The 25343-nt window shown below is 45.7% G+C and overlaps 1 protein-coding gene and 1 long non-coding RNA gene across 3 annotated transcripts in view; one reads left to right on the top strand and one right to left on the bottom strand.

Annotated features, from left to right (window-relative positions):
* PLPP3 (phospholipid phosphatase 3) overlaps positions 1-1455 on the top strand; it is a 48559-nt gene extending 47104 nt beyond the window's left edge. Inside the window, exon 6 of the mRNA XM_068953241.1 lies at positions 867-1455. Within this exon, the coding sequence (XP_068809342.1) occupies positions 867-992 (126 nt within the window). The 3' untranslated portion in view covers positions 993-1455. The remainder of the gene's footprint in view (positions 1-866) is intronic.
* Positions 1456-8329: 6874 nt separating this feature from the next.
* The window catches only part of LOC138068057 (uncharacterized), a 181588-nt gene continuing 164574 nt past the window's right edge, over positions 8330-25343 (bottom strand). For both annotated transcript variants that reach the window (XR_011142623.1, XR_011142622.1), the window contains one exon: positions 8330-13878. This is a non-coding gene — a long non-coding RNA (uncharacterized lncRNA). The remainder of the gene's footprint in view (positions 13879-25343) is intronic.

Genomic DNA, 25343 nt, shown 5'->3' with positions numbered 1-25343 from the left:
TCCTCGCCACTTTTTTGCCACCTCCAGAGGATCTGTGCTGTCTGAGCCTTTTCCCTTCTGGCTCGGGGCTGAAGTTTGGCAAGGGAGAAAGTGCACCAGTCCGGGAGGCCTGATAAGCGTCGCGCGGCGCCTGCCAAGGGAGGATGTGGAAGTTTCCTCCCAGCACTTTGTTTCTCATTGTGTTACCGCCTCCCTAAATTGTCGAGCGCTGGCTTTTTCACATCCGGGAGAGGGGTTACATCACGGGATATGTAGGAAAAAGTAGTCGGGAATAGCTCCTCCCCTCCTTAGACTTTGGCTTGTAGACAGGCGTCGAGAGCAACCGTTGGCTTCGTTGGTGATGCTTCAGTGAGAAAAGAGGAGAGTATCACTCGTCTTTGACTCATTGCCTATAATTTCCCTTTTTTACACAGCTTTGATTTTTAAGGCTTTTAATTGCCTACCTGATGCCTGGCTGAATGAATTATTCTGCACCAGTTAAAGCCCTGACCCTCTTTGCATGAGTCAGACCAGCGGTTGGGAAAGCTTTGTTATTGTGTTTGAACGTGGCCTGGGTATCTATTTCCTGGCTTTTCAGCCGTTTTGGCAGGGTTTTGTGTATTACACTCGGTGATCATGCAGTGGTAAATGAAATTGTTTCATAGTGGAGTTTACGCTGCGTTCTGTGAGGTCCGAGCCCGGCTCTGTATCGTGCAGCGAGGTGGTAGCAGATGCTTGGGCTTTCACAGCATTTGGGGTTTTATGCAGGGGTTTGATAAATAAAAAGTGTATTTGCAGTTTAAAAATTCATGTATGTTCTGTAAAGCAAATTTGGAGCAAAGCATCTCCCAGTGTGGCTAAGTTGCATTTTCCAATTGTTTCTACAGGTGTTTTACGTCTCAGATCTCTTCAAACCCAAGGCAAAGACTTGCCTGCCTCCACCTCCCATCCGGAAGGAGATCCTTTCGCCTGTGGACATCATTGAACGGAATAACCATCACAACATGGTGTAGACCTTTGAAAATATCCAAGTTGTTTTTTATTTTATTTTATTTTTTTTGCAAAAATGACTGCTGACAGCAACTACCTGCTGCTCTCAAATCTCATCAGACAGTAGAATGTAGGGAGAGACTTTTTTGCCCGACCGGTAAAGTCTTACTCTGTGGTCTTTTCAACTTGTGACATTTGGATGAAAGGGGGGTTGTTCAACTAAGTCAAAAGCAACAGTGAGAAACAAAAAACAAAGCAAAAAAAAAAAAACCAAGAGAGGTGCCGGAGTTCTGGATGTGCAATTGGTTTGAGTGTTCATGTTGTAGTGAACGCCGAATTGTTCATAGCGTAATGAACACTAAACGATTTTGTAAAGCTGGCCATCTTAGGTTTTTTACTATGAAGATTTCCAGTGCCTGTGTGAAAAAAACAACAAAAAACCCAACTCACAGCTGAATTACATAGCACTATATGCAAGAAACAGCACTGAGTCAAGATTTGGGTTTGGTTTATAAGAATTGCTTTTTTTTTTTCTTTTTAATATTAGTGTTTTTTTTTTCCTCCTCCATTCCATACTGTGACTTAGTTTAGAAGAAGCTTGCCCAGTCAAAGATCTCCAGAGGGTCCCTGTTCACACTACACAAGTCTAACAAGCAGTCTTAGGACACTCGGAGCGGTGGAACGAATCCACCTTCCGCTTAGCTGCCACGTTTCCTCGTTTCCGCTCCCTTCCTGGCGACGGTTTGTCCTGCCTGCGACGTCAGGCGGGCGCAGCAGCTCCAAATGGCCATAGAGGACCAGAGCATCCCTTCGCTTCCTGGGGTCCCCCCAGCTCGCAGCAGGTTTTCCGGGCCGCCGCGGCCACCCTTCGCGGCGGGCAGCGGTTGCTCTGTCGCAGAGGCGTTCGCACTACGAACTCGGGACTGAGTCCCGGGGAAACTTGGATCCGGTAGTTTCGGGACGGGCTGCTGGGCGGCACGTCCCAGCCGGTGGCAGTCGGCGTGTGCATCCCCTCCTCGCCGCGGTCGGGGCCCCGGCGCGCCCCGCTCCGGCGGCACCAGCTCCAGCGCTCCGCTAGTTACGCCGGTGGCAAACCAGTCATGCGTGTAGCCAAGTGTGATTTCTTTTTTTTTGCCCAGTAACCGCAGGTGGTTGGCTTTTTGCTGGAAAAGCCAAGGCAGAGGTTTGCAGACCAACGGCAGACCTTGCGCAAAGCTCCTTTGAAAAGGGATCACGCAGATCGTGCAGAATGGCCATTTGCACATCCTTCTTACAGAATCCGTCCTATCATTTCAACTATAGCAAGCTATGATTTTTATATATAAATATTATATAAATAATGTATAAAACCTTAAAAATTAACTATGTAAAATATTATTTCTGAAACAATTTTAGATATATCCACTATGACTATAAACTGTGTCCTGACCTGTGTTATTTACATTTTGCTGCTTAAAAAAGCATTGAATTAATTTTTTTATAGTCAACTAAAATATTGTAGTTCTGTGGTAGTAATATTTTAATGAAAATAACTACAATTAGAGACATTTGTATAAAAAAATCATATTAAATTGTCTGTATTTTTGTAATGTTCCATTTTGTAAAGAGAAGAATATTCAAAGACTTTTGTAGAATACAAAATTAAAGTTTGTATCTGCGAAATTATTGCTGTATAAATGTGCTTTTTAAATAAAAGCTCATAACACAACTAAATACCTCGGTGTAACTCGTGTCGTGCATTGTGGTGGCTCTCCATGGTGCAGCTGCCGTGTTTCTCCTCTCCCTTGGGACAAGAAACGTGCCCCTTGCTCAGCAGTGCAAGCCAGGGCCACTGTTCGGGATTTGCTGGCACATGAAGGCAGCGTTATTCAGACCAGCTCCAGATAAAAAAGGAACAGCGCTAGTGGGGGACCCGACGCCACTTTAGATGGTCGGGCAAGAAGGCACCTGCCAAGGTCCGCCCAGATGGTGATGGGTATGAGGAGCACACTCACAGATTTGGATTGAAATGCTCTTAGGTATGGTCAATTTTGATCCCATCCCTTTTTATTTGTCAGTATTATAAGCTTAAAATACATCTGTAAAAAAGGTTAAAGCTAGGGATATATTTTATGATACAGATATATTTTAATTTTTTATTCATTTCAGCCAGGTTGCGTTGTGCTAGGTGTCTGTCAAAGCTGTTACAGACAGTCCCTGCCTAGGAGGGCTTACAATTTACATAGAGACGTTTATACAGACAATTTATATTGCATAGACAATTCTATAGACAATTTATATAGGCAAAGCAGGTGACATCAGCTAAGGCAAGGTAGCGCCAGAAGCTGGTTTCTTCAGCCCCACGTACTCCCTGCGCCGTGGCGGCCCTCCTGCAGTGGCAGCGTTGGACTTGGCTGTCTGTGCAACGCGTGCTGGAGCACGCTTCATGGGTGTGCGATGTTCGACAGATCGTGACCTGTCTCCCCTCTTGGTGCCTCTGTTCTCGTGCTCCGTTCCCCCCGATTCAGTGTGCTCAAATGCCTTCTCCCTGCAGAACAGAAACTTTGCAGCTGAACACAACGCTTGCAGCCTGATGGGTGGCAAAGATGTAGGTGCAAGGGGAAAATAAAAAAAAAAACAAAACCCAATGGCATGTATTTGCATAGACACACGTGCGTAGGTTATAGTTAAAAGCCAGGCTTGTTTTTATTTTTTTTTATTCCCCCCTACAGTAGCTGAGAAGAAAAATTAACTTCTCGGCAGTGACATACTAGGTGAGGACTGCGTTTCTGCTGCTCCTCGGATGAACCACGTTGGCAAGATAACACGGCACAGAAATAATTTGCAAGAACGCACGACTGGAAGTGAATACCACATCAAACTCAAAATATATAGCAGGTGGAAACTAAGCAGGCAGAACTCAGCTAGCACTTGCTATTATCGTAATTATTATTAATATAGATTTATGCATGGAAAAACTTGGTGAAGCTGCACCTGTCCTAAATGCGAAGGGAGTTTCGTAATGTCGTATGTGATTGGCTCTCTCACCAAGCGTTCGAGGATTGCCCGAGTGGCAGAAGGTAGCCCTCAGCGTGGCAGAAAGCTCTGGGGATACCTGTTTCGGGGCAATGCCTGTAGTCAGTCTCTTTTGACCCACAGCTTACCTCCAGAACGTCCTTCCTCGATCTAACTAACATGGGCGTTGAAGAAAACCCTGCCGTGTCTGCCTACGTCTAGCAGGAATTCACCCCGCGTGAACTGTTTCACATGCAGAAATTCCTAAGGCATGATGAAGCCAAATCTAAGAAAGTATTGGGCTGAGTAAAGTGTTTACTTGCCTCTTAGCACCCAGTGCCTTGCAAGAAAACAGGAATACAGATGTACGGGTGAAAGAGTAGGACTTGGAGATGTGTCAAAGGGGAAGCAGTACAGGCGGCGATAAGGGCAGCGAAGCGCCCGGAGCTTGATTGCGCCGGGGAAGTGTGAACCGATGGCACACAATGCGTGGCCTCCTCAGGATGTGCGGGTCACGCCGGGGAGAGGGAGAAAAGGCTACGGAGGCATTTGTATAAGAAAATATGCTGTAACGTTATAGCACGGAGCTGAGCATCAGCAGCGCCAGGTCCTATTTCTGGCTGTGCCACGGAGCTGATGGATGGTTTTAGCAGAGTCATTTCCTCCTCGGCTTCCCCTCCCTCCACCGCAGTGTCTGTCGCGTCCTTCTCACGCTGGGATTTGCAGGCACAGGACTGTTTTGCAGGTGGCTGTCCTGTGCTCAGCAGGACCGCACTTTGGCAGGGCTTAGCAGGCTCTTTGGCAAGTAAAGGGCAGTAAAACTGGTGAAGGAGCAGATGGGAGAAGGTGCTGCAGGGACTAGGTCCCATGCTCACTGCCGTTATTGCAGTGTGGCACCCTTTCCCATCTGCGGAGACTTTTCAGGAGGAGCAGAGCATGCAGCAGGAGTTAGATGCTGGGGGATGGATGAGCTCCGAGGAGGCGGCGTGTGGGAAGCTGAGCCGTGGCGAAAGGCCGTACTATGAGAGGCAGCATCATGCCGATGCAGGACAGCAAACGCGGGATTTATGCCGGAGCATGAGGACAATGCAGAAGGGGCTCTGCAGGTGCCAGACAGCGCTCCAGAAGGTGCTGAAGAAAGGAATCTGCAACACCGGGAAGGAGACAACAGAGATTAAACATGCTTTTCAAAGAAACCCATCAGCTCAGAGAGAGAAGTGAAAGCACTGGCAGGCCAACAAAGTGGAGCCTGCTTGAGCGAACAACAACAACAACATGCGCTTAATCAGCGCAGGGCTAGGTGGAGGCAGCCGAACTGCAGTGACAGAGGACACCCATGTGGTGCCTGGCTGGAGCAGAGCAAACAAGGAGCACAGCGATGGGGCAGAGCAATTATGATCGGTTCTGAAGTGGCAGGAAGGAAGTGAAAGAGAAATCGGTGAAAAAAAAAAAAAAAAAAAAAGCAAGTGCAGGAGACCAAAGGCAGGTGGGTGCCGAGCAGCATCTGTGCCGAGGGCTCTCGCCAGGCAGCCACGAGCTGGGGTGCCCCATGCTGCCCGCTGTCCCCTCCACCCTGCTCAGCCCCTGGGTGAGCTCCCTATCGCAAATGCACAGCCACAGCGACATCAAATTGCCACAGGACTTTGTGGCTGGCTAGGTCAGGTGGCGAGGCAGTTTTCACGTCACTCTGCAGCTATCTGCTGCTATCACGGTGAGAAGGGAGTTGGATTAAAAAAAGAAAATCAGATCTATGTATGCAAACAAGGAGTTTTGCTGGTGCCTGAGGCTGGATGCCAGTTGTGGCCGTCAGTGCTGCAAAATCAGGGCTCTGTTCGTACAGAGGTGAATCGCTGCTGGTGGAGCACAGCCAATCTGCCTTTGATGCACAGGTTGTTTCTGCACAAGGGGCCCTTCCAGTCAAACCTGTCTGCTCTTGCACCCAGACCGGCTGAGCATGTTTTCACACACAGGGATTCATGCGTGCACCTGACTGTCACGGGAGCAGATCTTTTGTTCCAGGGTAAGCAAGGTTGAGGCAAGCCCTGGATCCGACGGTGTTTCGGTGTACGGAAATAGCTTCTCTCAGCAAGAATGCTTGGCCCAGCCTTCAGACGTGAAATTTGCTCTGGTTCGGCTCAACGATTTTCGGATACGACGTTTTTGATCAAAGGAGGGAAAGGGAGGAGATCGGGCCCACAGGCAGAGACCTGCTTTCTCATGCTCCAAGCTTGGCCTGTTTTGGACATCCAAAGTTTTTATCCAGCTGTTTGGAAAGATAAAACCCACAGCAAACTGTGGAGCCAGATAACATTTCAAGCCCTCCTACAGTTCAGATGTTGAGGGTTGATTTCGACCCTGTGTCCATGCCGCAGAGGGGTAGGCTAGATCCAGGCGCAGCAGAGCCATTTCTGAAGTCAGCCCGAGTCATGGGCTGCGTCTCCCACTGCCGTCACCCCTCTCCTGGCACACCCTCTGCCCTCATCCTGCCGTTCTCCTGCCAGCAGGCAGATAGTTCCTGGCTGATGCTTATCTCTGTTTTCTAGATACCGTGTCTCTACCTCTAGATACCAGATCAGATCGTCAGATTTTGTGATGGTATGAATCACTTGGCTCATTTCGCATGGCTTCTGTAAACAGGGGCCAGCAAGCTGCTTGCAGGCACGGGCTGCTGCATATCCCATCCAGACGTACTCACCTGGGGTCCCCAGGGCCAGGCCAGGGTCCTGGCACCACGCGCACACCGAAGCGCCCTTCTCAGGAACCAGCAGAAAGGCTGAACTGAAGTTGTCACTTCCACTGAAGGAAGCAAAGGTAGAAAACAACTGCCTCCTGATGTCATGGGCAAAAACAAATCACCCAACCCCAAACCCCAACAGCTTTCAATTATCACCTCTGCACACCACCCCCACTGGCACCAGCCGGAGCGGGAGTGCCTGCTTTGGCTTGCCTAAGTTGTAATTTCCTAGGGGCACAGACTACACCTCGGTGTGTATTTGGATAGCAGCGATTAGAGTGGTTGCCCCATCTTATCTGTAGCTCCAAGGGAGCGAAGTCACTGGGAAGGGTGGCTGGTGACATTTGTTTTCCTTCGAAAGTCTTGTCCTGTAAGTTGCTGCCCTGCTCAGAGCCTCCTGGGTGGACCACGGCAGGAGCTGGTAGGCACTTCTGCATTTAATGTGTAATGGAGCTGCCTCATGTAACCGTTGGGTTTTGTCTTTAACCCAGAAAACGACCGTCTTGCTTTTTCTCTAAGTAGGTGACTCTTCATGCAGTGTTTTGGGACATGTGAAGTGCAAGCCTCTCAGCAAATTCACTGCCGGTAGCAAAGACATTGGCATGCACAGTGTTTAAAGGCATGAACTTTGCAGGGTTTGATCTCACTTTATACTAAGTACTCAAAACCAACAGAAACAAGAACCACCAAAAACACCAAAATATGTTATGTATGTATACACACACACACACACACACACACACACACACAAACAAACAAACACATACTCTCATGGAGATACTATGACTTTTTTTGTATGCATGGGAATTCAGCTTGCTCTTGATTGGAAATCTTTGAAGTAATTAAAATTATGCCAATACTTGAAATAATTATGGACTTTTCTTGCCTCTTGAACGAGCAAAATGAAACACAGGTTGTACAGGGACAGGTGTGAAAAGCTTGGCTTGCCAGCCGACTTTTGCCACCTCTGTAGTTGTGAGTACATGCCAGGTGAGGTCATTCTGAGATAAAATGAAATGAGGGAGCCTTTAATTTGCGTTATGCTGATCTTTTCCCTAAAGAAACAACACAAATGGAACAGAAAAAAACTGTGCTGTTTTAACGAAGAACACAGAAACAAAATACAACTTAAAAAAGAAAATAAACCCTCTTATCCGAAGGAGGAAGGGATTCAGATCTCCAGGGAGCACAAGACTTGGAGCACCATTATTTCAAAAGGACTTGCCTTCTGCGCAAGTACATCATTTGCTTGTTTTCAAGGAAATTTTAGTGCTATGGAAGGCAAATGAGTAACTGTTGCTCCAATTTCTTAGGGGCTTGTCTGAACAAGAAGAGTTGTTAAGGTTTAATATGAGGTAAATTTTTAATCCATTTCATTAAACTGTGTAAATATTCTTAGTTCAGTTTTAACCAGGATTATTCCAGTTTGCCTCAAGTCAAGTAAGCACAAGTATAACTTCAACTGATATAAGCCTTACTTAAATTAAAGCAATAAGAGCTTCCAAGGCTTAGGGAAAAATCCCACTGAAACATTTCTTTTCTTTTAAACAAAAAATGTGCTTTGCTTTGATTTTTTTTTCTTTACAAGCTATTCCTTTCTATGGGGAAATAATAACAAATACAAATAGTCTACAAAAGTTTTGCTCCTAAATGATGAGACAATTGGAGCTAAAGCAACAGCACTTATTCAAAGGAGGCAATTCTTTTTGGCAGACATACCCTAATTGTCCTCTTTACCACTGAATGGATGCAGTACAAGCCCGGGCCGGTTAGACAGGAGACTTTCAACTCACGGGTTTCTAAGAGTCAACAAAACCAACAGTAAACAAATTAATCAGTGTCTAGGCCAGCAGGACGCTGAAGCTTGATCCTTGCTCAGAAGTCATACAGCAGTTCTTGCACCTAGCCTTATAACCTATGGCTAAGTTAGTGCATATCTTTTAGAAAAACGTCCAAGCTTGATGTAAAAGTGCCAGATTACATAGGATTTACCACATCCCTTGGCCTGCTGTCTCACTGGTTCTTTGCCCTCACTGTTAAAAATGTGTTGTCAGTAATTTCCTTATTTTTCATTATTAACTGTCTCCATATCTCCAAATCCCTTTGCTTTTACTTTTCAAAATAGCTTATTGTTATTAAATTATCCTTTTTTTTTTCCATAACCTAGTCCCCTGGTAAGCCTTCCCTGGGATTTGCTCATAAATAATTCTTCTAAGTTTGAAGCATGATGACTTTTTAAGTCAGCTTTTTGCTCCCTCTACAAGAATTTCAGAGAGGCTGAAAGTTAACACAAAATCAGTGGTGAAGTGACTAGCTGGGGACCAATTTTTCTTTGTACAAGCCATATGCTTGTAGGTCAGATTTAATCTAACGCTCTCAGAGAGGAGAGGCTCCTTATCAGGTCTCAACCCCTCTGCCTGCCAGTCCCCAGGAGACTAGCAACTTGATAACGTTCTCCCTCCCTGATGCCTTCTTTAATCAGGCACCTTATCAATGAGATCTCAGAGTACTTCTGACAAAAAGGACTACCCTCTCTTCTAGGGTTGCCCATGGCTGCAGAAGTGGCCTCTTTTCAAGATGAACATTACTGACTTGCATGCCCTCCTATAAGATGCAGTTCTTCAAGCAGGGATAATGGGCAGGCAGCATTTCCAAGCTCTGGGTGGGCCTTGATCATGTCTTACTCACCCTGATATAAATCAGGCGTGACTCTGTTTGTTAGTCATGTTAGCAGGGCTACTGTGAGCTAAGGTGCCCAAGATAAAAGACATAGAGGTTTGGAGCCTGCTTCTTGGGTGTAACGTGAAGGCAGAGAGTGAAGGTGTCTTGGAAAGGTGGTTTTGTCATGGATTGATGTGCACCTCAAAGTTCAGAGCAGAAATACCTATAATCATTTCAGCTTTCCAAAGAAGCTGTGAAGAAACTAGAAGTTATCTCCACGATAAATTCTTGTAGTGCAGCTGACTTACCACCACAGACAGAGCAAAGCTGAATGTAGATTTGACCTTGCTAGAAGCAAACAGGAGCACGTGGCATTGATAACAGATAACTGCAGAGACATCAGCTAACGTGAGCTGAAAGAAATACTTCATAAGACTTTCCACCCACTGCATGCTAAGAGGCCAGAGGGGCTAAGGGGAGGGATGCTAGGCAGAAGGTTGTGTCTTCAGCCTTATTTATTAAGGACAGAATATTCAAATTACTTGTGTGCCTGCTCCTTGTCTGAACTGGCACTGAAAACAGGAACACAGTTGTATTTCTAAGATCTTGTAGGAAGATTTGAATACAGAAGGCAATGTTACCTGAGGCATTCAGCCATGCATGTCTTACCTTGCAATAAACGAAGCAGTTCCCAGTGGAAGTGGGCCAGGCTAGGTACCAAGCAGGTGGATTAACTGTTCAGAGGAAAGAGCACGGGAAGTACTTTTCTTGCAGAGCAAGCCTCCATACAGAGAAGTGCAAGGTAACATGGACTAGTGCTTAAGCTAAAGAACCACTCACCAGACGTCTCCAGGAGAAGGTATTAGCACATAGCAGCATGGCCTTCGACAAGCCGGCACCTCTGCACAGAGCCAGAGGGTTCGCTACACAGCGTGCTGCCTCTAGCTAACCTACCAATATTATACTTTATTGGCAACATAATACAAACATTTCCAGCACAGGGCCTGTAATGAGCTGTGAGTTTGCCTCCAGATATTTTCTCCCTACTTGGTTATATTTATGAGCAGTTATTTCTGTTTAAGTATGGAGGGGAAACACTGAATGACTTTACCTCAACTCGCTCTACCATGGGGCATCAGCATGGGTATGGGGAGACCTTTGGGGGCAGTTCATGTTCCCACATCGGCTGCTGTGCTTTACCTTTCGTCATGGAGGAAAAAAGGTATATATAAATATCAAACATTGCTGTGCAGATATTCATAGTCTCCTAATTAGGGTGCAGAACCCATCTAGCTGTAGGCATGAAACACAGAAGAAGCCGCCTGGACCACAGAATCAATTACAGTCTGGAAATATTTTGTGTTTAAAGAGTAATTTTTCTTTCCTTTAGTGCCCCACAGGCAGCAAAAGTTAAACTCATGCTTGCTAAGGTGATTTCTGTGCAAGTACCTTTGCTTACCAGCCTCTGCCTCTGTAGCGAGATACTGCCTGGAGCTGAGTTCAGTGAAATGAGGGCCTCCCAGCATACCTACCAGGTTCGTTAGCTGAGAGGTGCCTGGCTCTTCCCCTCTCTGCAGAGCTTTGCAGTTGCCCCAAGGTAATCGTCCCTGAGTGCGTAGTGGAAGCTAGCAATGATGCACCAGCGCAGGGCTAAGACCTCTGGGGAGGACAATATTTCTTGTAACAACCCCGTTTCCTCCGCCTAGAGCCATGCAGGGAGATAAGTGGGCATTAACAGGCCAAGGATAGTGAACTAATGAAGATTAAAACTACTCTGGCGATAGAGGTAGTCCAGACGGACATGGCTCTCCTTCCAGTTTGCTGTTCACCATGCAGCACCCCAGCAGGCAAAAGGCAGCAAAGAATAGGGTGGGTGGGTGGCCGGAGCCTCACAGCAGACACGTTTCCTAAGGTCAGTGCCGAGCACTTGTGAAAACCGTGGCCTTGAGCACCTGACAAGCACCGAAACGTCTCTGTGACTCTCACTGTTGCTCTGCTTAGGTGTCCTGTTCCCATGGATTTTAATGGGGGTCAGTGCTAACTAGGAGCAAGGGGATTAACCTTTGCCATAAGGGCCCCGCGTCCTGCATGCAGCACCCACCCATGCTTTGCTAGTGAGGCACCGTGCCTGCCATAAGTAGCATAATTCATACCGTGTTTAATCTGGATAAGCCAATAATAATTAGATAAAAGTCAAATGAAACATCCTTTCTCTTCTGTAAATAACTGAAGTCAGAGTCAAAATAAATGCCGGCAGAGAGAGTGCAGACAGAGTGTGTTCCTACATAAATGAGATTTCCAGGAATGTTGCTTTCCTTACTGAAAAATCTCTGTTGTCTGGTGGTGCTCAGCGTTTGAACAAACACAGGCAAAGTCAAAGTGAGAACTAACTGCCGGGGCTCGACAGCATATGTTTTGCATTAAGAAACTGTTTGAGGGGCCTATGTGGCTTAGAGAATAAATCATCAGGTTTGTCCCCTTGCAGCTCATGAGTGCAGGATAGCCTGTGGTCCTCGAGGTGAAGCAATCAGCCTGAACTCAGCTTTCTCCACAGTTCCCATCGCAGAGCTCGTGCTTCAGAGTGAAAAGGCATGATGTGGGCTGCGGTTGGGGGCTTGAGCCATGGGCAGCCCCGGGCTGGTGTTTCGAGGGATGCAAGACATGACTCTGCCAGACCTGCCAGCTTGAGCTTGCCCGCAGCTGTGGGAGCGAGCACTGTCTATGTCCAAAACAGGGGAAAAGCGATGAAAATAGTGATGGAATACAAGACCGAGGATCTGGCACACAAATAGCAAAGGAAAGGAAGATAAATACTAAGATACTCTTTAAATATCTGAGGAGGAAACCAGTAAGGAGCCAGTTTGGCTACGGGGAGATGGGCTGGAAGCTAATGACAGATGATCCTGATATTACTAAGAGGCTAAGCAGACTGCTGACCACCATTTTTACCGAAGAAGCTGAATGTCACATCCTAGAGATGGAGTTCATTTTCTTGGGAGGAAAAGGACTGCTAAAAGCTTTTAATAGTTTCTACTGAGGCAATGATGATTATGAGGAGGTTGTGAGGAAGCAGGGCCTGATGTATTGCATGCCAGAGACTTGAAGACAGTAAACAAGGGTAAAAGGACGTTTGTTTTGACAGCACGCTCTGCACACAGGAAACATCAAGCAATACGAGGACGGTTGTGCACAGAAGTTCCCAGTCCTATATTTAAGAGCAAATAAAACCAAGGGAGGACCCTGCAAATTACAGACATCTACAAATAGTCACAGACCTTTTGTCTCAGCTGTGGGAAGAGCCTGAGGATACTGATAACAAACTGAATTGCACAACACTGGGACTCTTGGTGTGTCCACTTGGCCAAGGATCTTGGCTCTAACACTGGCTACATGCTGCAGGGAAAAGCAGAGAGAGCCTAAAAGAGGATAATTATGGAATAACCTGTTGATGGAGGAAGTGGCTTCCTAACCTTATTTACTTAGGGCTTGAGTTATGCTTGAAAGCAGGAAGATTTATAGCCCTCCCAGGGCTGTGCTGCTTTCTCCTTCTAGTCAGATTAATTTAATGAATGAAAGGTAAGAAAAACTGATGAATAGCAAAGCCCCTACAGTGATGCTGTGTTACACCATTAAATGAGGGGACTTTTTTACTCAAAAGGAGACACTGGCTCATAAACATAGCTAAACTCCCATTTGGAAAATGGCTTTCAGTCTATGGAGAACTTTCCTGTAATTTCAGCAGAATTCAAATCCTTACCCTATTTTCAAGGGTAAAGAGCAGCATAAAGTGATTATATAATACTAAATAGCAGCTGTTTTTCAGTCCAAAAGGTCTCCTTATTGCTCTATGATTCTGCTATACACAAAAGATCTTTCTGCAATCAAATGCTCTATGTAAATGTTAAAAATTATTTGGTTCTCAGTCCTGAAGTCTGCACACAATCAGTCGTAGCAAGACCTAGGCTGAAAGCTAAGCTGCAGAGTAAGGCTGAGCGCGCAACAGCTGGGAATTTCCACATCCCAGCACCACTGGAGTAGCTGGAGCACAGGATATTATAAAAGGTGGAGATGTTGCAGGATCCTGAAACACGGCTTAACCACCCTTGCAATGTTTACTGTCCCCCAAGACGGGATGGTGTGTATCAAGAACACGATGGCATGTCTAAACATGCTGCCTCATCACCATTTAGATTTAAACCAGTTATGAATCTATAAGCCAGCTTCAAGGTCACAAGATAACTTGTTTAGTGATAATAATAATAATTAAGTTCTTTGCATTTACACTGCATTTTTCATTTGTGGATCATAGGATACTTCATCAAAGCAGGCAGCGATCGTTATTTCCATTATTACCAGCAGAGAAAATGAGGTACAGGGAAGTAAAACACCTTGCTTGTCCAAAGCTGGAGATCAGGTTACGGGGATGGCAGGAAACCAGAGCCCCATGGTCCTTGTCCAAAGGATGAGCCAGAGCTGCTGGACCCGTCTCCCAGATGGATTAGTGTGCGATTGTCCAAAACCTAATGGCAAAGAAATGGTTGGAAAGTTATTGATTAAACACATCTGTTTTATTCTTTATTTTTAAAAATGCTTTCTTCAAAAATAAACTTTTCGTGGGAACAAGCTCTCCTTAACAAAGGTTTCCTAAAGAGAAGTTCCTTGACAACGTAATGTAGTTTGTGGTCAGAAAGGGTGCTCAGCTGAGATGTAGGAAGCCCAGACACAAGTCCTGGCTGTGTTTGAGTCACGCTTTTATGGTCAAGTCTCCCAATTCCCTGACAATCTTTCTGGTGGCCATCTCATAGGCCTGGTGCAATGGATTCGTGCTGTTCATCAGGTCAAAGAGCATAGGACTAACCATCTCCCGCATGGGGAGACTCCTTTAGTCCAGGAAATTTAGCTTCAGGAAAAATATCAGTCTTTTTGACAAGAAATACTGCCATCTTGAAAAAAGAAAACTCTCCTCTTGATGCTTTCTGAGCAGTTCTACTAATATTTGCTCTGCGATGGTTTATAATGCATGAAGCCATTTGTGTTTTGCATTCTGCAATGCTTTTGGCTTTTGGCTGCAGCTGAGCAAAGTTTCATCAAAAATAACCTAGTAAGAATTATTTCAGTTCTTGATTCACATTTTAGTGTTAGAAAGGAACTGAGTTCTCAAAGATGGAAAGGAATTATTTCTCATAATTTTGTAAGCCTGCATTTTCATTTAATAGCTGTCTACCTGATCTCTATGAAAGCCCTTGTTGCAATTACTGTCCTGGGTTCTTATTCCTCCCTCTTCACTAGACCAGGCATATTCCTTAGAAAGGAATAGCTTGTAAACTGGGGACAAAGGAATGCTGGCATTCCAGGCTCTTTTAAGTAGGAGAGTACATTTTGCAACTTTAATTATTTTTAGGTTGGTTTCTTTTCATTCAGTTTTACACTTGAGGGGAGCCAGGTTCACTTCAATCCCACACAACAAAAGCCAAATTAACAGCCCTGTTGAGCTCTGTGCTTTGCACTGTTTTGTGAGAAGGCAGGATGGCTATTTTTTTTCAAAACAGTTGGCCTACTGTGGGGCAAAGGGCTGCAGACTCACAAACTCAAAACAAAACCTTGAAATGGAGGCTGAAAACCTTCCTCTCCTGCAGAAGCAGCAGAGCATTTTACTGCAAGGAATAAAAGTGATTATTTTAGGAGGCTGTGTTTGCTGGAAGCTTCGAGGAGATATATTTGTCTCCATAAAGTTTTGCATAAGCCTTGCCAGGTTTCACATCTCTGACGAACCTGAAACGTGTGTTGTCTTCTGTTTTAGACAGCTTCCAAGGGCAGGGAGAGAAATTAAATCAGATACCAAGTGAGGCTCCTTTGCACGTATCGTGCATGTAGGTGCTAATGTTCATGATAAAACCATCCTGACAGGGAAGTGTCAGGAGTCTCTTTCCTGATGGAGACCATCTCAACCCCCGTCCTCCATGGGAGTGTGCTTGGATTATACAGACTAGCAAAGCAAAGGCTCTTCCTGTGCTTGGCACTTTCATCTCCTTAGAGACGGGTTGGGACGTTTGTCCCACTGCCCCAGGAACCCAAAAGGCAGCTGGGCACCGACAATGTGCTACAAATCAACTGCCAAGTGCTTCGCCATCCCATCTGGAAACCTACAACGGAAGAGGAGCCCAATTTCCGGGGGAGACGGGGGAGCCAAGGCAGAGCAGAGCAGCAGGGCGAGGAGGGCATCACTGGGGCCCGCACTGCGAAGCTCAGGGAGCCGATCGCCACCCAGCAGCACTGTAAATGCTCCGCAAATTCCAGGGAGATAAAGCAAAGCTGAGGACATTGTACATTTAAGCTGATTTAGATAGAGCTTGCATGCTGGGAGTTAAAGGTAATTTATTTCTCTTGGCTAACGACCCATTCTCTTAGAGGGCTATATTTTCTGCCTGGCCACAACCTTTCTACCTCTGGTAGTTGTTGTTATTTTAATATTAGGCTAAGAGCTAATATATTAGGCTAATACATTAGGCTAGTAGCCTGTAGACTCTTTAGAGACTCTCTTTTGGTGACACATGGAGGAGATTTTTATAGATAGGCTGCTCAAACCCAGATCAGCCCTAGTCTGGCATTTAACTGCGGCTTACAGAATATAATGGCTGAACGCATTTAGCCTATGCCCACAATAACTCTCTTTGACTGTAAAAGAAGTTCCAATAAACATGTCATTCAAATGCGAATGAATTCCAGTAAAAATTAGTGAGCTGATGCTATGAATAACCTGTGGAGCAATAGTATATTTTCAATTGCCCTCCCATCAGACAGTCCCGAGATGATTAACACCAGATCGGTCATGATATTTATATTGTTCAGATCATGGTGTGTCATAAGCAAATGCAAAATTGCATACCGTCTTGTAACAGCAGGGATGGGAAGAGCCACGTAATGAGCTGGTTTTATAGTGAAAAACAAATGGGATTGTAATACAACCCTGGAAACAAGGGACTGCTTCCAAGAGGAGTGAGAGAAGAGGACTGCAGAGTGTGAGAGCAGCCCCGAGAACGACTCTTTGGCTAAATGAAGTAATTTAAATAAACAGATCCTTTTTTTTCTCTCTCTCTTTTTTTCTTGCAGCAGCCTAGGATGATATAACATGGATTTGAATAAAAGCTGTGAACAACACATCCCCAGATCTGGCCAGTTTGGGAAAACATTTAAAAAAATTAATTATTTTTGTTTGTTCTGGCTAAAATTAACTACTACAGGTTCAAGAGTGCTCCCATTCTCTTGCTGCTCAAATTCTCCCCTTCTGCCCTATTTTATTAATTACCGGGGGGGCCTTTTGTGAATCTTCCCCTATTAAAAGAGACACCCTCCCCCACCTGCAGCCCCTCTCCGTGAAGCGCGAGTTTGTAAGATCTCTTGTCACCAGGGCTCGGCGAAGACTTCTGCGTGTAATGTGAAATGTGAAACATGTGTCTCTCCCTGGCGCTTGCAATCTTACCCCGAAGAGCTCCAGCAAGGGCTGAAATGGGAGCTCTCTCGGCGGAGCCAGGGAGCCGACAGAGAATGCTCCAAGCCAGGGACTACAGCACGGGTATTTTTGTTTGTCCCCGAAGTGCAGGAGCTCGCACAATAAAGACGCAAGCAAACGCCACTTCGGTGGTGGGGCGGAGGGATGTTGGGCAATAGGACTTGGCTCTCGTTACAATAAGCTCAGACAAAAGAAAGATAAATGGCTTTTTAGAAGATGGCAAAAGCAAGATGATGGGAAAACAGCCTCTAGATTGGAGTCACTACTCACTACAGTTTTGTCCCTTTTCCTAAGCTAGAGGGAAAAGAGGAAGATGTTGGAGAAGAGGCAGAGATGTTGAGGGACCACTATTTTTTTCTCAATTTTTGATGGATTGTCATCATTAAAAAAAGAAGCGGGCATCATAATAATATAGGTACAATATATAATACTGTATCTAATATATATAGTATAACAAGCCTCACTGCCTATTGCTTTTCTTCCTGGATGTTTTAAGCTGCAGCTTTCTGCTCAGAGACCGCACAGAGCAATCAGTGCACCTCACAAGGATGCCGGGCCCAGTCCCTGGGCGAGGTTTACTCCAGCAATAAATTCTGCTAATCACCTTGGCCACCTCCTTCAAGCTTCCCAGGCGCTGGGACACGCGAGGGTGGACAGAGTTTCTCGAGCTGCAGCCCTGGCCCCTGGGAGGCCCCGAAGCACAAGTCTGGGGTATCCAAGCGGCTCAGGCATCCTCATTCGCCCTAATGACAGCATCCACAGGAAAACACGTGACTCATGAGAGCATCGTCCCCCAGATCTTCATACAAATGGGAGACACGCTCAGAAGAGGCATGAGAGCAGAAAGATGTTGACACCAACAGTGTGCGACAGCGAAGAACTGCCAGCCCTAATTTCAAGATTTTTTTTTTCTGTACCTTGAAGTCAGAAATACAGCACAGAGTAATGCGACAACGGCCATGTCTAAAATCTGAGTGTGAGTTGGTCTCATCTGGGGTTAGATGCTGAAATAGCATAGCGCGCTGGGTCTGGCCAGCGTCTAACGGCCGGTGCTTCTGGGTTTCCAACAGCCGGCTTCATTTTAAGGAAAAAAAAAAATCAGGCTGAGGCATGTTGTTGCCTCGCGAGTTCACTTGCAAAGGTCACTGCTCCTCTCCCCCCACCCAGTGACTCTCTCCCTGCAGCTCTGTTGTTTGTGCAAGGCTTCAGGAATTAAAACCTCATTTCAAGGGCTCTGAGCAGACCCCGGCAGCGCTACACTGTGCTGCTTGCCAGCAGCAGGCGAGCTTTTCCCTGCCGGCTCTTTAGCCACAGTGGTGTGCAAGCGCCGAATGGCTTGCGGTGATTCTTGTGGCCAGTGAAATTTTTTCTCTAGCTGACAGGAACTCTGTTGCATTAGCAGAACAGACTTAGCATGACAGATGACACAGGATTATTTTGTTACAGGGAATTGCCATCACCTCAGCAATAAGAGAGGAAAAGAAAAAAAAAAAGGCTTGAAAAATAGATAAATAACTGCAGGAGAGCTGGGAGTGCGGTGAGAGCAGAAACGGCCCCTTTAGGGAAGCAGATAGATGTCTTCCTCAGTTTTAAAGATCCTGTTACAGGGACAGCACTCTGGGAAATGTTTGCACGAACGAGTCAAGCCAAAGGAAAGTAGCTGCCTTTGGGGAAAAGGTGGATATTGCGCAGCGCTCTCAGGGTTTAAGGTTTCTAGAACAGGAGTTCACTTGTCCTTGCAGTGATCACATCATTTGCTGAAGTGAATAGTGATTTTTGGTGTCCTAATTTCTGAGCAGATCCGTGGAGAAATCGTGTGACATGGGAAACCGCAAGTACCCTCCATTTGGAAAGTCAGGCCTCTCGCAGGTGCCTCCAGCTCGACCCCTGAGAACTGAGGGAGCCCCAAATCACTCAGTGCTTTTGAAAACACACACATTGTGGATTAAAGGCCTGGCAGGAATGTTATCTTGCCTGGCCTCTTGCATCACGGAGGTGAGATAATTAAATTTTATAATCTTTGCATCAAGCCTGCAATTCCCTGATTGCATTAGAGAATGTCTTTGAGAAAAAGCCCTGACCCAAGCACCTGGAGAAGCGTCGCAGCATCCCTCTCCTCCCTTGCCTGTTGTCAAGGCCATGGATGGGAACACTTTAACATTTCCATTTAGTCTGATCTTACCTGAATTCCGCTTCCTGGATGGTATCTTTTGGCTAGATTACAGAACGATTTGCCATCAGAGACCCTTTCCCTCCCGTCAAAACCGGCAGGCTGTGATTAAGCCATCTTTCAGCCTTCTCCCTGGAAGCCAAGTGGATCCAGCTCCTCAAGTGCTCACCCCACAGCCAGTTTCCCAAGCTTCGGTCCACATTCAGGAGCGCTCTCCCAAAGCCTCACTCATTCCTCAACCTTCTTCCCAAAGCCCGGCCTCCAGCACGAGCCCAAGCCAGGCGCGTTCCCAGAAGCGCTATATACGGCAGCAGTGACACTGGCTCGCCTCTAACATCTGCCCCGGCCTTTCTTTTATTTTGCCATGTCATTATGTTGATGCAATAGATACGCAGAGGAACTCTAGGCACCAGTTGTTCCCTTTGCTTGAAATGCTCCACCACGGTCTCCCAACTGCATATTATCATATGATTATATACATGCCAGAGGAATAAGTGCCCATGTCAGTGTTACTTATATCCTGCAACTCTTTCTTCATGCCTTCCCTTTTGCATTTCCCATCCTGCGTTCACACGCTCACATTACAGGGCTAGCCTATATTTTGCTCTCCCTGTTCTAGTGGTAGCTCCTCTCGGTAAGGGAAGTCTTGATTATATGTTGTGGCCTGCAGACTGGAATCACAGAAAAATGAACATAGAGCAGCGTTGCCTTGAGGTCAAGATGAAGTCAGAGCTCTCTGCTGCTGGGCACCTCCTTTCGCTCTGCCTGACCCTGCACATGCCCGTAAGGGCCCGAGCAACCAGCCAGCTTCCTTCAGGGGAAACAACCTGCTGAAAGCAAACAGGGTGTAAATCACAATTTTATAAAAGGACTGCAAACTTCAGACCCCTCAAAGATCCCTGCCTATTTCCAACACTGGGAAAATGTATGAGTGGGGAAGTAATATTTATATAAGTCAAGGAAAACGCTGTTTCCTTCTTCGGCAGGAAACAGAAGTTATTCTCAGAGCTTCAGCAAAAGAACAAAAAATTAAATAAAGTGTTGGCAGCCTAAACTTGTTTTATTCCTGTGGTTTTACAGTCTCTGAATCAAAATAAACACATTTTCAATCTCAAGAGAATTATTAGGGTAATAATGGAGGGGGGAAGAGTTATTTACAGGCTCCAAATGGAATGATTCAACGAATCATATGAACCGAAACAACAGATTCAAGGTAACAACAATTCACATTTATGCTTTTGTCTGGTGTGATTCTCATACTGGGTACTCTGGAGCAGCAACACATGACTGGGCAAACTCCTAGGTGATCTCAGTTTTGCCGGAGAGAATTGCAATGACCAATACTACAACACCCAGTTTCCTTCAAATAAGTGATGTACTACATTGTAATGGTGTTGTCTCTCCTTGTGCCCAGTGGGGTGGGCTCTCGCGGATGGGTGCCAAAGCAGAGCCCCTAGGTGAGGGCTCATGTCCTGGACCCTGTTAGGTGCTAATCTACATCACCTTGTGATACCAATGAGGCAAATTAAATGCAAATGGGAACTTTGAATCCTCATACCTTTATGTGTTTACCAGCTCAACTCTTAACAAAAAACACAATTTTGCATTTAATTTCCTTAGGGCAAGAGGAAAGATTTTTCCTAAGCCGAGACTGGACGCATTAGGGGGTGCACAGCGCAGTGGGAGCAGTGGCTGGGGAGAAGCTGCCCCCACCGCAGTGAGCCTGGGTGCTTGCATCACCTTGTTCCCACCCAAAACGACTGAGCGTGCTGCTGTTCACCGAGTCAGGCAACTTCTTCTGGGTCGTTGTAAGAAAACAACCAGCCTTTGCACCAAGTTTTCACTGTGAAATTCAGCAGTGTTGGAAAGGCAGCTGTTTTCTAGTTGAATTCTTGTCTACTGCTTCTTATTGCTACACGCCAAAAACATCCAGTGTAAATCAGTGGAAGGGTTTGGTGGGTTTTTTTTTTCCATTTGTTATTTTATGATTTGTAATATACAGAGAGTTAAATTGGGATCACGATGTTATCTCTAAGCCCTATAGCAAGGCCCAGTAAGAACCAGTCATGCCATAAAGGTCTTTCTATCTGTGGTCCAAGTCTGGCAAGTATTTAAAACAGCCAGTGACTTCCCTTACAAGAGCTGACTCATTTACTTTAGTGAAGCTATTTATATAAATAAACCTTCCCATGTGGATATTTTAAGGGACAGAGCAGCAGTCATTCTTACTAGCTTTGGAGAGGATACCAACATCCCTAAGAGTCCCAAACCTCACAGCTTGAGTTAAAGATCCAGGTTGTCCTGCTGAGACCTGCGAGAAACTCATTGCCTTTGCTTCTTGGGGGTGCCAGCAAGGACACAAAGCACCCACTGCCTTTATGTATTTGTTAAATATTATAAAAAATACTGAAGCAACATGAAATGAATGAGGGGTCAGTATCATCTCCCATCGGTTGCTGGCTTAGATATTTCTTGGAGGCAGAATATTGCTCTAGGGAGCCAGTAAGAGCAGGTAGCTACAAGGCTCCTAGTGCTGCCAGCATACAGGGTGCAGGAGGAGAAGGAGCTGGTATATGGATGCCAAGGCAGATGGGAACGATACCACGAGAACAAATCTTGAAGTGCTTTGCACAGTGCTTCACTTTCGCTAGGATCCTGGGAGACAAAAGCAGATAGCAGAAGGGTGAGAAAATCTTGAATTGCGTATTGCCTTTAAAGCCAAAGTGCACCAGAAGGCTGTGCCTTGTACAAAGCTATTCCTAGAGTTAGGCTGGTGTTTAAAGGGTAGAGGTTAAACTCTGAAGCAAGCGTGTAATTTTTATAAACAAGGCTCATATTTCCCTTCTGGAAATATATATATGGAAACCCACGTACGCACGAAGTCTAAGCCATGCACGAGAAGATCATTGAAGCCTTGTTATCTTTGCTTTTGTTCTGCTTTCCTGATGCTTTTTTAATACCCTTACCGGTACTGACTTGGAATTTACTCCCTTTTCCAGTGAAGACTTTTCACAGGGCTGAAGGATTCTTTGTTCTCCCCCTCGCCGCCCCGGCACGTTGTTGTTCTGCTGTCCCCGGGGTGTGCTTCTGCTCTTCCAGGGGGCCCGCAGTGGAGAGGAAGAGGCAGAGGATGTGAACTCCCATATTTGAACACAAACAGACGGAGAGAGGGTGAGAGAAGGACCTGTTTGCTCCTACACAAAAAGCTCCCCAGCAAACAGAGAGCTCTCCAGGCACTAAATAAAATGGTAAAAAAGGGGTAGGCAGGAGGGGATGCTACGGCACTTGGGTTTCACATTGCCAGATGGCAGGGTGGCAGCGTTTGCAGAGCTTCCCGTAACTGTTGTTGTGTCAATACTTGGGTGTGTGGGAGTCGCAAGTTCCAGGTAAAAAACCTGGTGGCTCCAGTGAACCTGCTTCGCATACCGGGGTGAGGAATGTAAACATAGCAGCACCAGTAGTGCTTTGGGAGCGAGCCATGGCCGTTCTCAGGTACGTCCGACTGGAAGGGACCAGCTATGTTATCGAGTGCAATCACTAGCTCCTCACAAACACCTGGCCAAGCACCATCTACTGGGTTATTTTCAGGTACCCTTTGCTTATTAAAAAGTAGGGACTGCTACTAAAGTGGGCATAGGGACTGAACTAATTCAGTTTGCCTTATATTTTTCAACTAAAGACTCATTGGGCCCAAGAAACACAGGGTTGGTGGTTAGTGGGACCAGCCCAGAGCTCTCAGCTGCTGCTCTCTCCCTAGCACATTGTCATGATGTGAATGATTTGTTGTGATACAAGAACAGCTTACACCACTTCTGCATCATCACAACAGTGTTGGTCCCTGTCATTCCCCCAAATTACATAGCCACTCTGTAGACCAGATTTTTGCCATGACCTGTGTTACAAAGAATATTGTTGGGGAGAGGGAGAGTTATTTTTGATACGGGGTCATTACTCCGCAGCCCAACATGCAGTCGTGAACATTGGGCAAAGCCTAGGAGCTGGGAAAGGGCAGGAAGCAACTTCCTAATTTGGTTTTTATAGCAGAACCTCCATACCATGAAACCATAGCCAGAATTCAGTGATGGCCTAAGAACAGAGAAGTATTTCAGAGGTGTGCTGTGAAGCTAATGTAGGTGCAGCTGAAGGAAGGACTGAGTTCGAGGGGATCTCTAAGGTGGTACCCTTTCCTGGTGACTGTCCTGGAGTAATGGTCGTGGGACCTGAGGATCCTCATGACTCAGTGAAACTGGAGCAAAACCTACTTTTACTGTGAATTAGCCACAATTACTACAGAACAGCCACTGCATGAGGACTCAGCCCCCTCTCACCCCTTGTGGGAACCTGCTTGTGTGGCCATACCCACAATGATGGTGGTTATCTCAAGGTCGTGCATGCAGGAAGCAAGCGGGCTGCCGCAAATACCATATGAGCAGGGGCTGGCCAGCAGGGCTATCAGCACCTTCCAGGTCAGGGCAGACACACAGGGAAGTGCCTGACTGCAGGAAGAAGCAGGAAGAAGTGAAGAAGGTACTCAAAATCCTGGTAAGAAGGTTCAAAGTCTGGCCAGAGAGCCTGACCCTTCCTGGTGCAGAGACCTGGGTTCATTCCCAAGCTTGGCCTCCTATGAACCTTCAGTCCCCACTGCTATCTCTTAAAACAACACACAGGCTCAGCCCACCTGCCACTTACACCACTCCTCCAACTTTGGCTGGCCAGGTTTGAATTACTTTTGTAATGCTTTGATTTTTCATATGAAAAGGCCTAAGGATAGACACGTAATTATAATGGTCTATGATGTCTTTTTTCCAACGTTTTGCATTGGTGTCCCTACCATGTAGGATTTCCCCTGTTGAGGTTAAAACGATAGCAGCCTTTGGGGTCTTTTGGCTTCATGTTTATGTGTTTCTTCGTACAAGAGCATCCTGGTCCCTAGAAGAAGCTCGTAGCAAATAAACGACAGCAGCTGAGATAAAACCACCACCAGCATCTGGATCCTCTTGAGGGTGAAAACTAATGATGATGTGACTGCACAGCTGTAAAATCAACAGCAGCTTTCCAGCAAAAGCCAGAGGACAACAACTCTGAGCATCAGCCATTGTGAACATCTTTAAGGGTTAAAGTAACAAGCTGACAAAAGTCCTAATGTTTTTACAGCACACAGACATGTAACGTACAATATAGGACAATTTGTTCTATTGATGTCTAAAAATGCTTAATGGAGAAACAGGCTGTTAAAATACAGGATACTTTATAGGTTAGCTCTTCTCCATACTTCACCATCAAGCATTTGCCAAGTTAGAAAAGCATCAGACTTCAAGTTAGATTTAGGCTTCTTGAGAGCAGTTTTTCCACTAAAAGCTTAGCTAAAAGACATACGTATTGATGAAAAGGACTCATTCATTCTTGTCACACAATTTGTCCTCAGAACAGTTGCAAATCCTGCATATCATTTTTTCTAATCAATGGGAAATAAAACAGCTTTTATATAGTTACACAATTGTCCACAGTCTTTCCCAAGAATGGAAAATGCACTAAAAATGGAAAGCAGGTGGGTTGTCTCCACATAAAGTTGCTTCTTCTGCACATGAACAAATAAGCTATACCCTTGTTTTCTATTAGAAAAAACACAACTGTAATCAGTGTGCTCTTCTGCTCACCTCTTCTGAAAGGGTGCTCTGAGCTAGAAATCTGTTGGAAGTGTTCTTGGTGCCCATATTAAACTTACATTTCTTCCTACTGGATTGAAAAACTTTCCTACTTTCCTGTGGTGTAGCAGCAACCTTGGCATCCCACCTTTTCTTTCCATTGCTCCTCAATTACAAAGTTCTGCACATTTCTTTCATATTGCTGTTGGCTTGGGAGTGCCAAAGAAGAAGAAAACAGAAAGGAAGTCTTAAGAAATTTTGATGGGGATGGGGGAGGAAGAAGAGGGGCTAGTCCCCTCTTAGGTGGCCTGCTCTTCTTAGGTGGCTTAAAAGAGCCACCTAAGAAGTGCAGAATGTAAGAGGAGAGGAGAAATTGTTGAAAAAACAATCTCTGCTGCAGGACTCTAGTCTGAAACTTCCTGACATTTCCCTGGGGTTTTGCTTTGGTACTTTTGTATATCTTTACTAACTCAGAAGCCTCCTCAATCAGAGTATAGCTGGCAAAATGTGCTGCAAAATGGACAATTCTGGCTTGTACTTTTACATGCTGGTGGATCCCAGCCAGGCACATAGTCACATCATCATTTTAGACAGGGGTTATCAATAACTGCTGGGTTACAGCAGCAGCTTTCAGAAGAAACGATGCTGATAAACCTGGAA

The sequence above is a fragment of the Struthio camelus genome, chromosome 8 (genome assembly GCF_040807025.1).
Source record: "Struthio camelus isolate bStrCam1 chromosome 8, bStrCam1.hap1, whole genome shotgun sequence".
NCBI lineage: Eukaryota > Metazoa > Chordata > Aves > Struthioniformes > Struthionidae > Struthio > Struthio camelus.
Note: the sequence above shows the minus strand (reverse complement) of the source record. Positions and strands in the feature narration are given on the sequence as shown.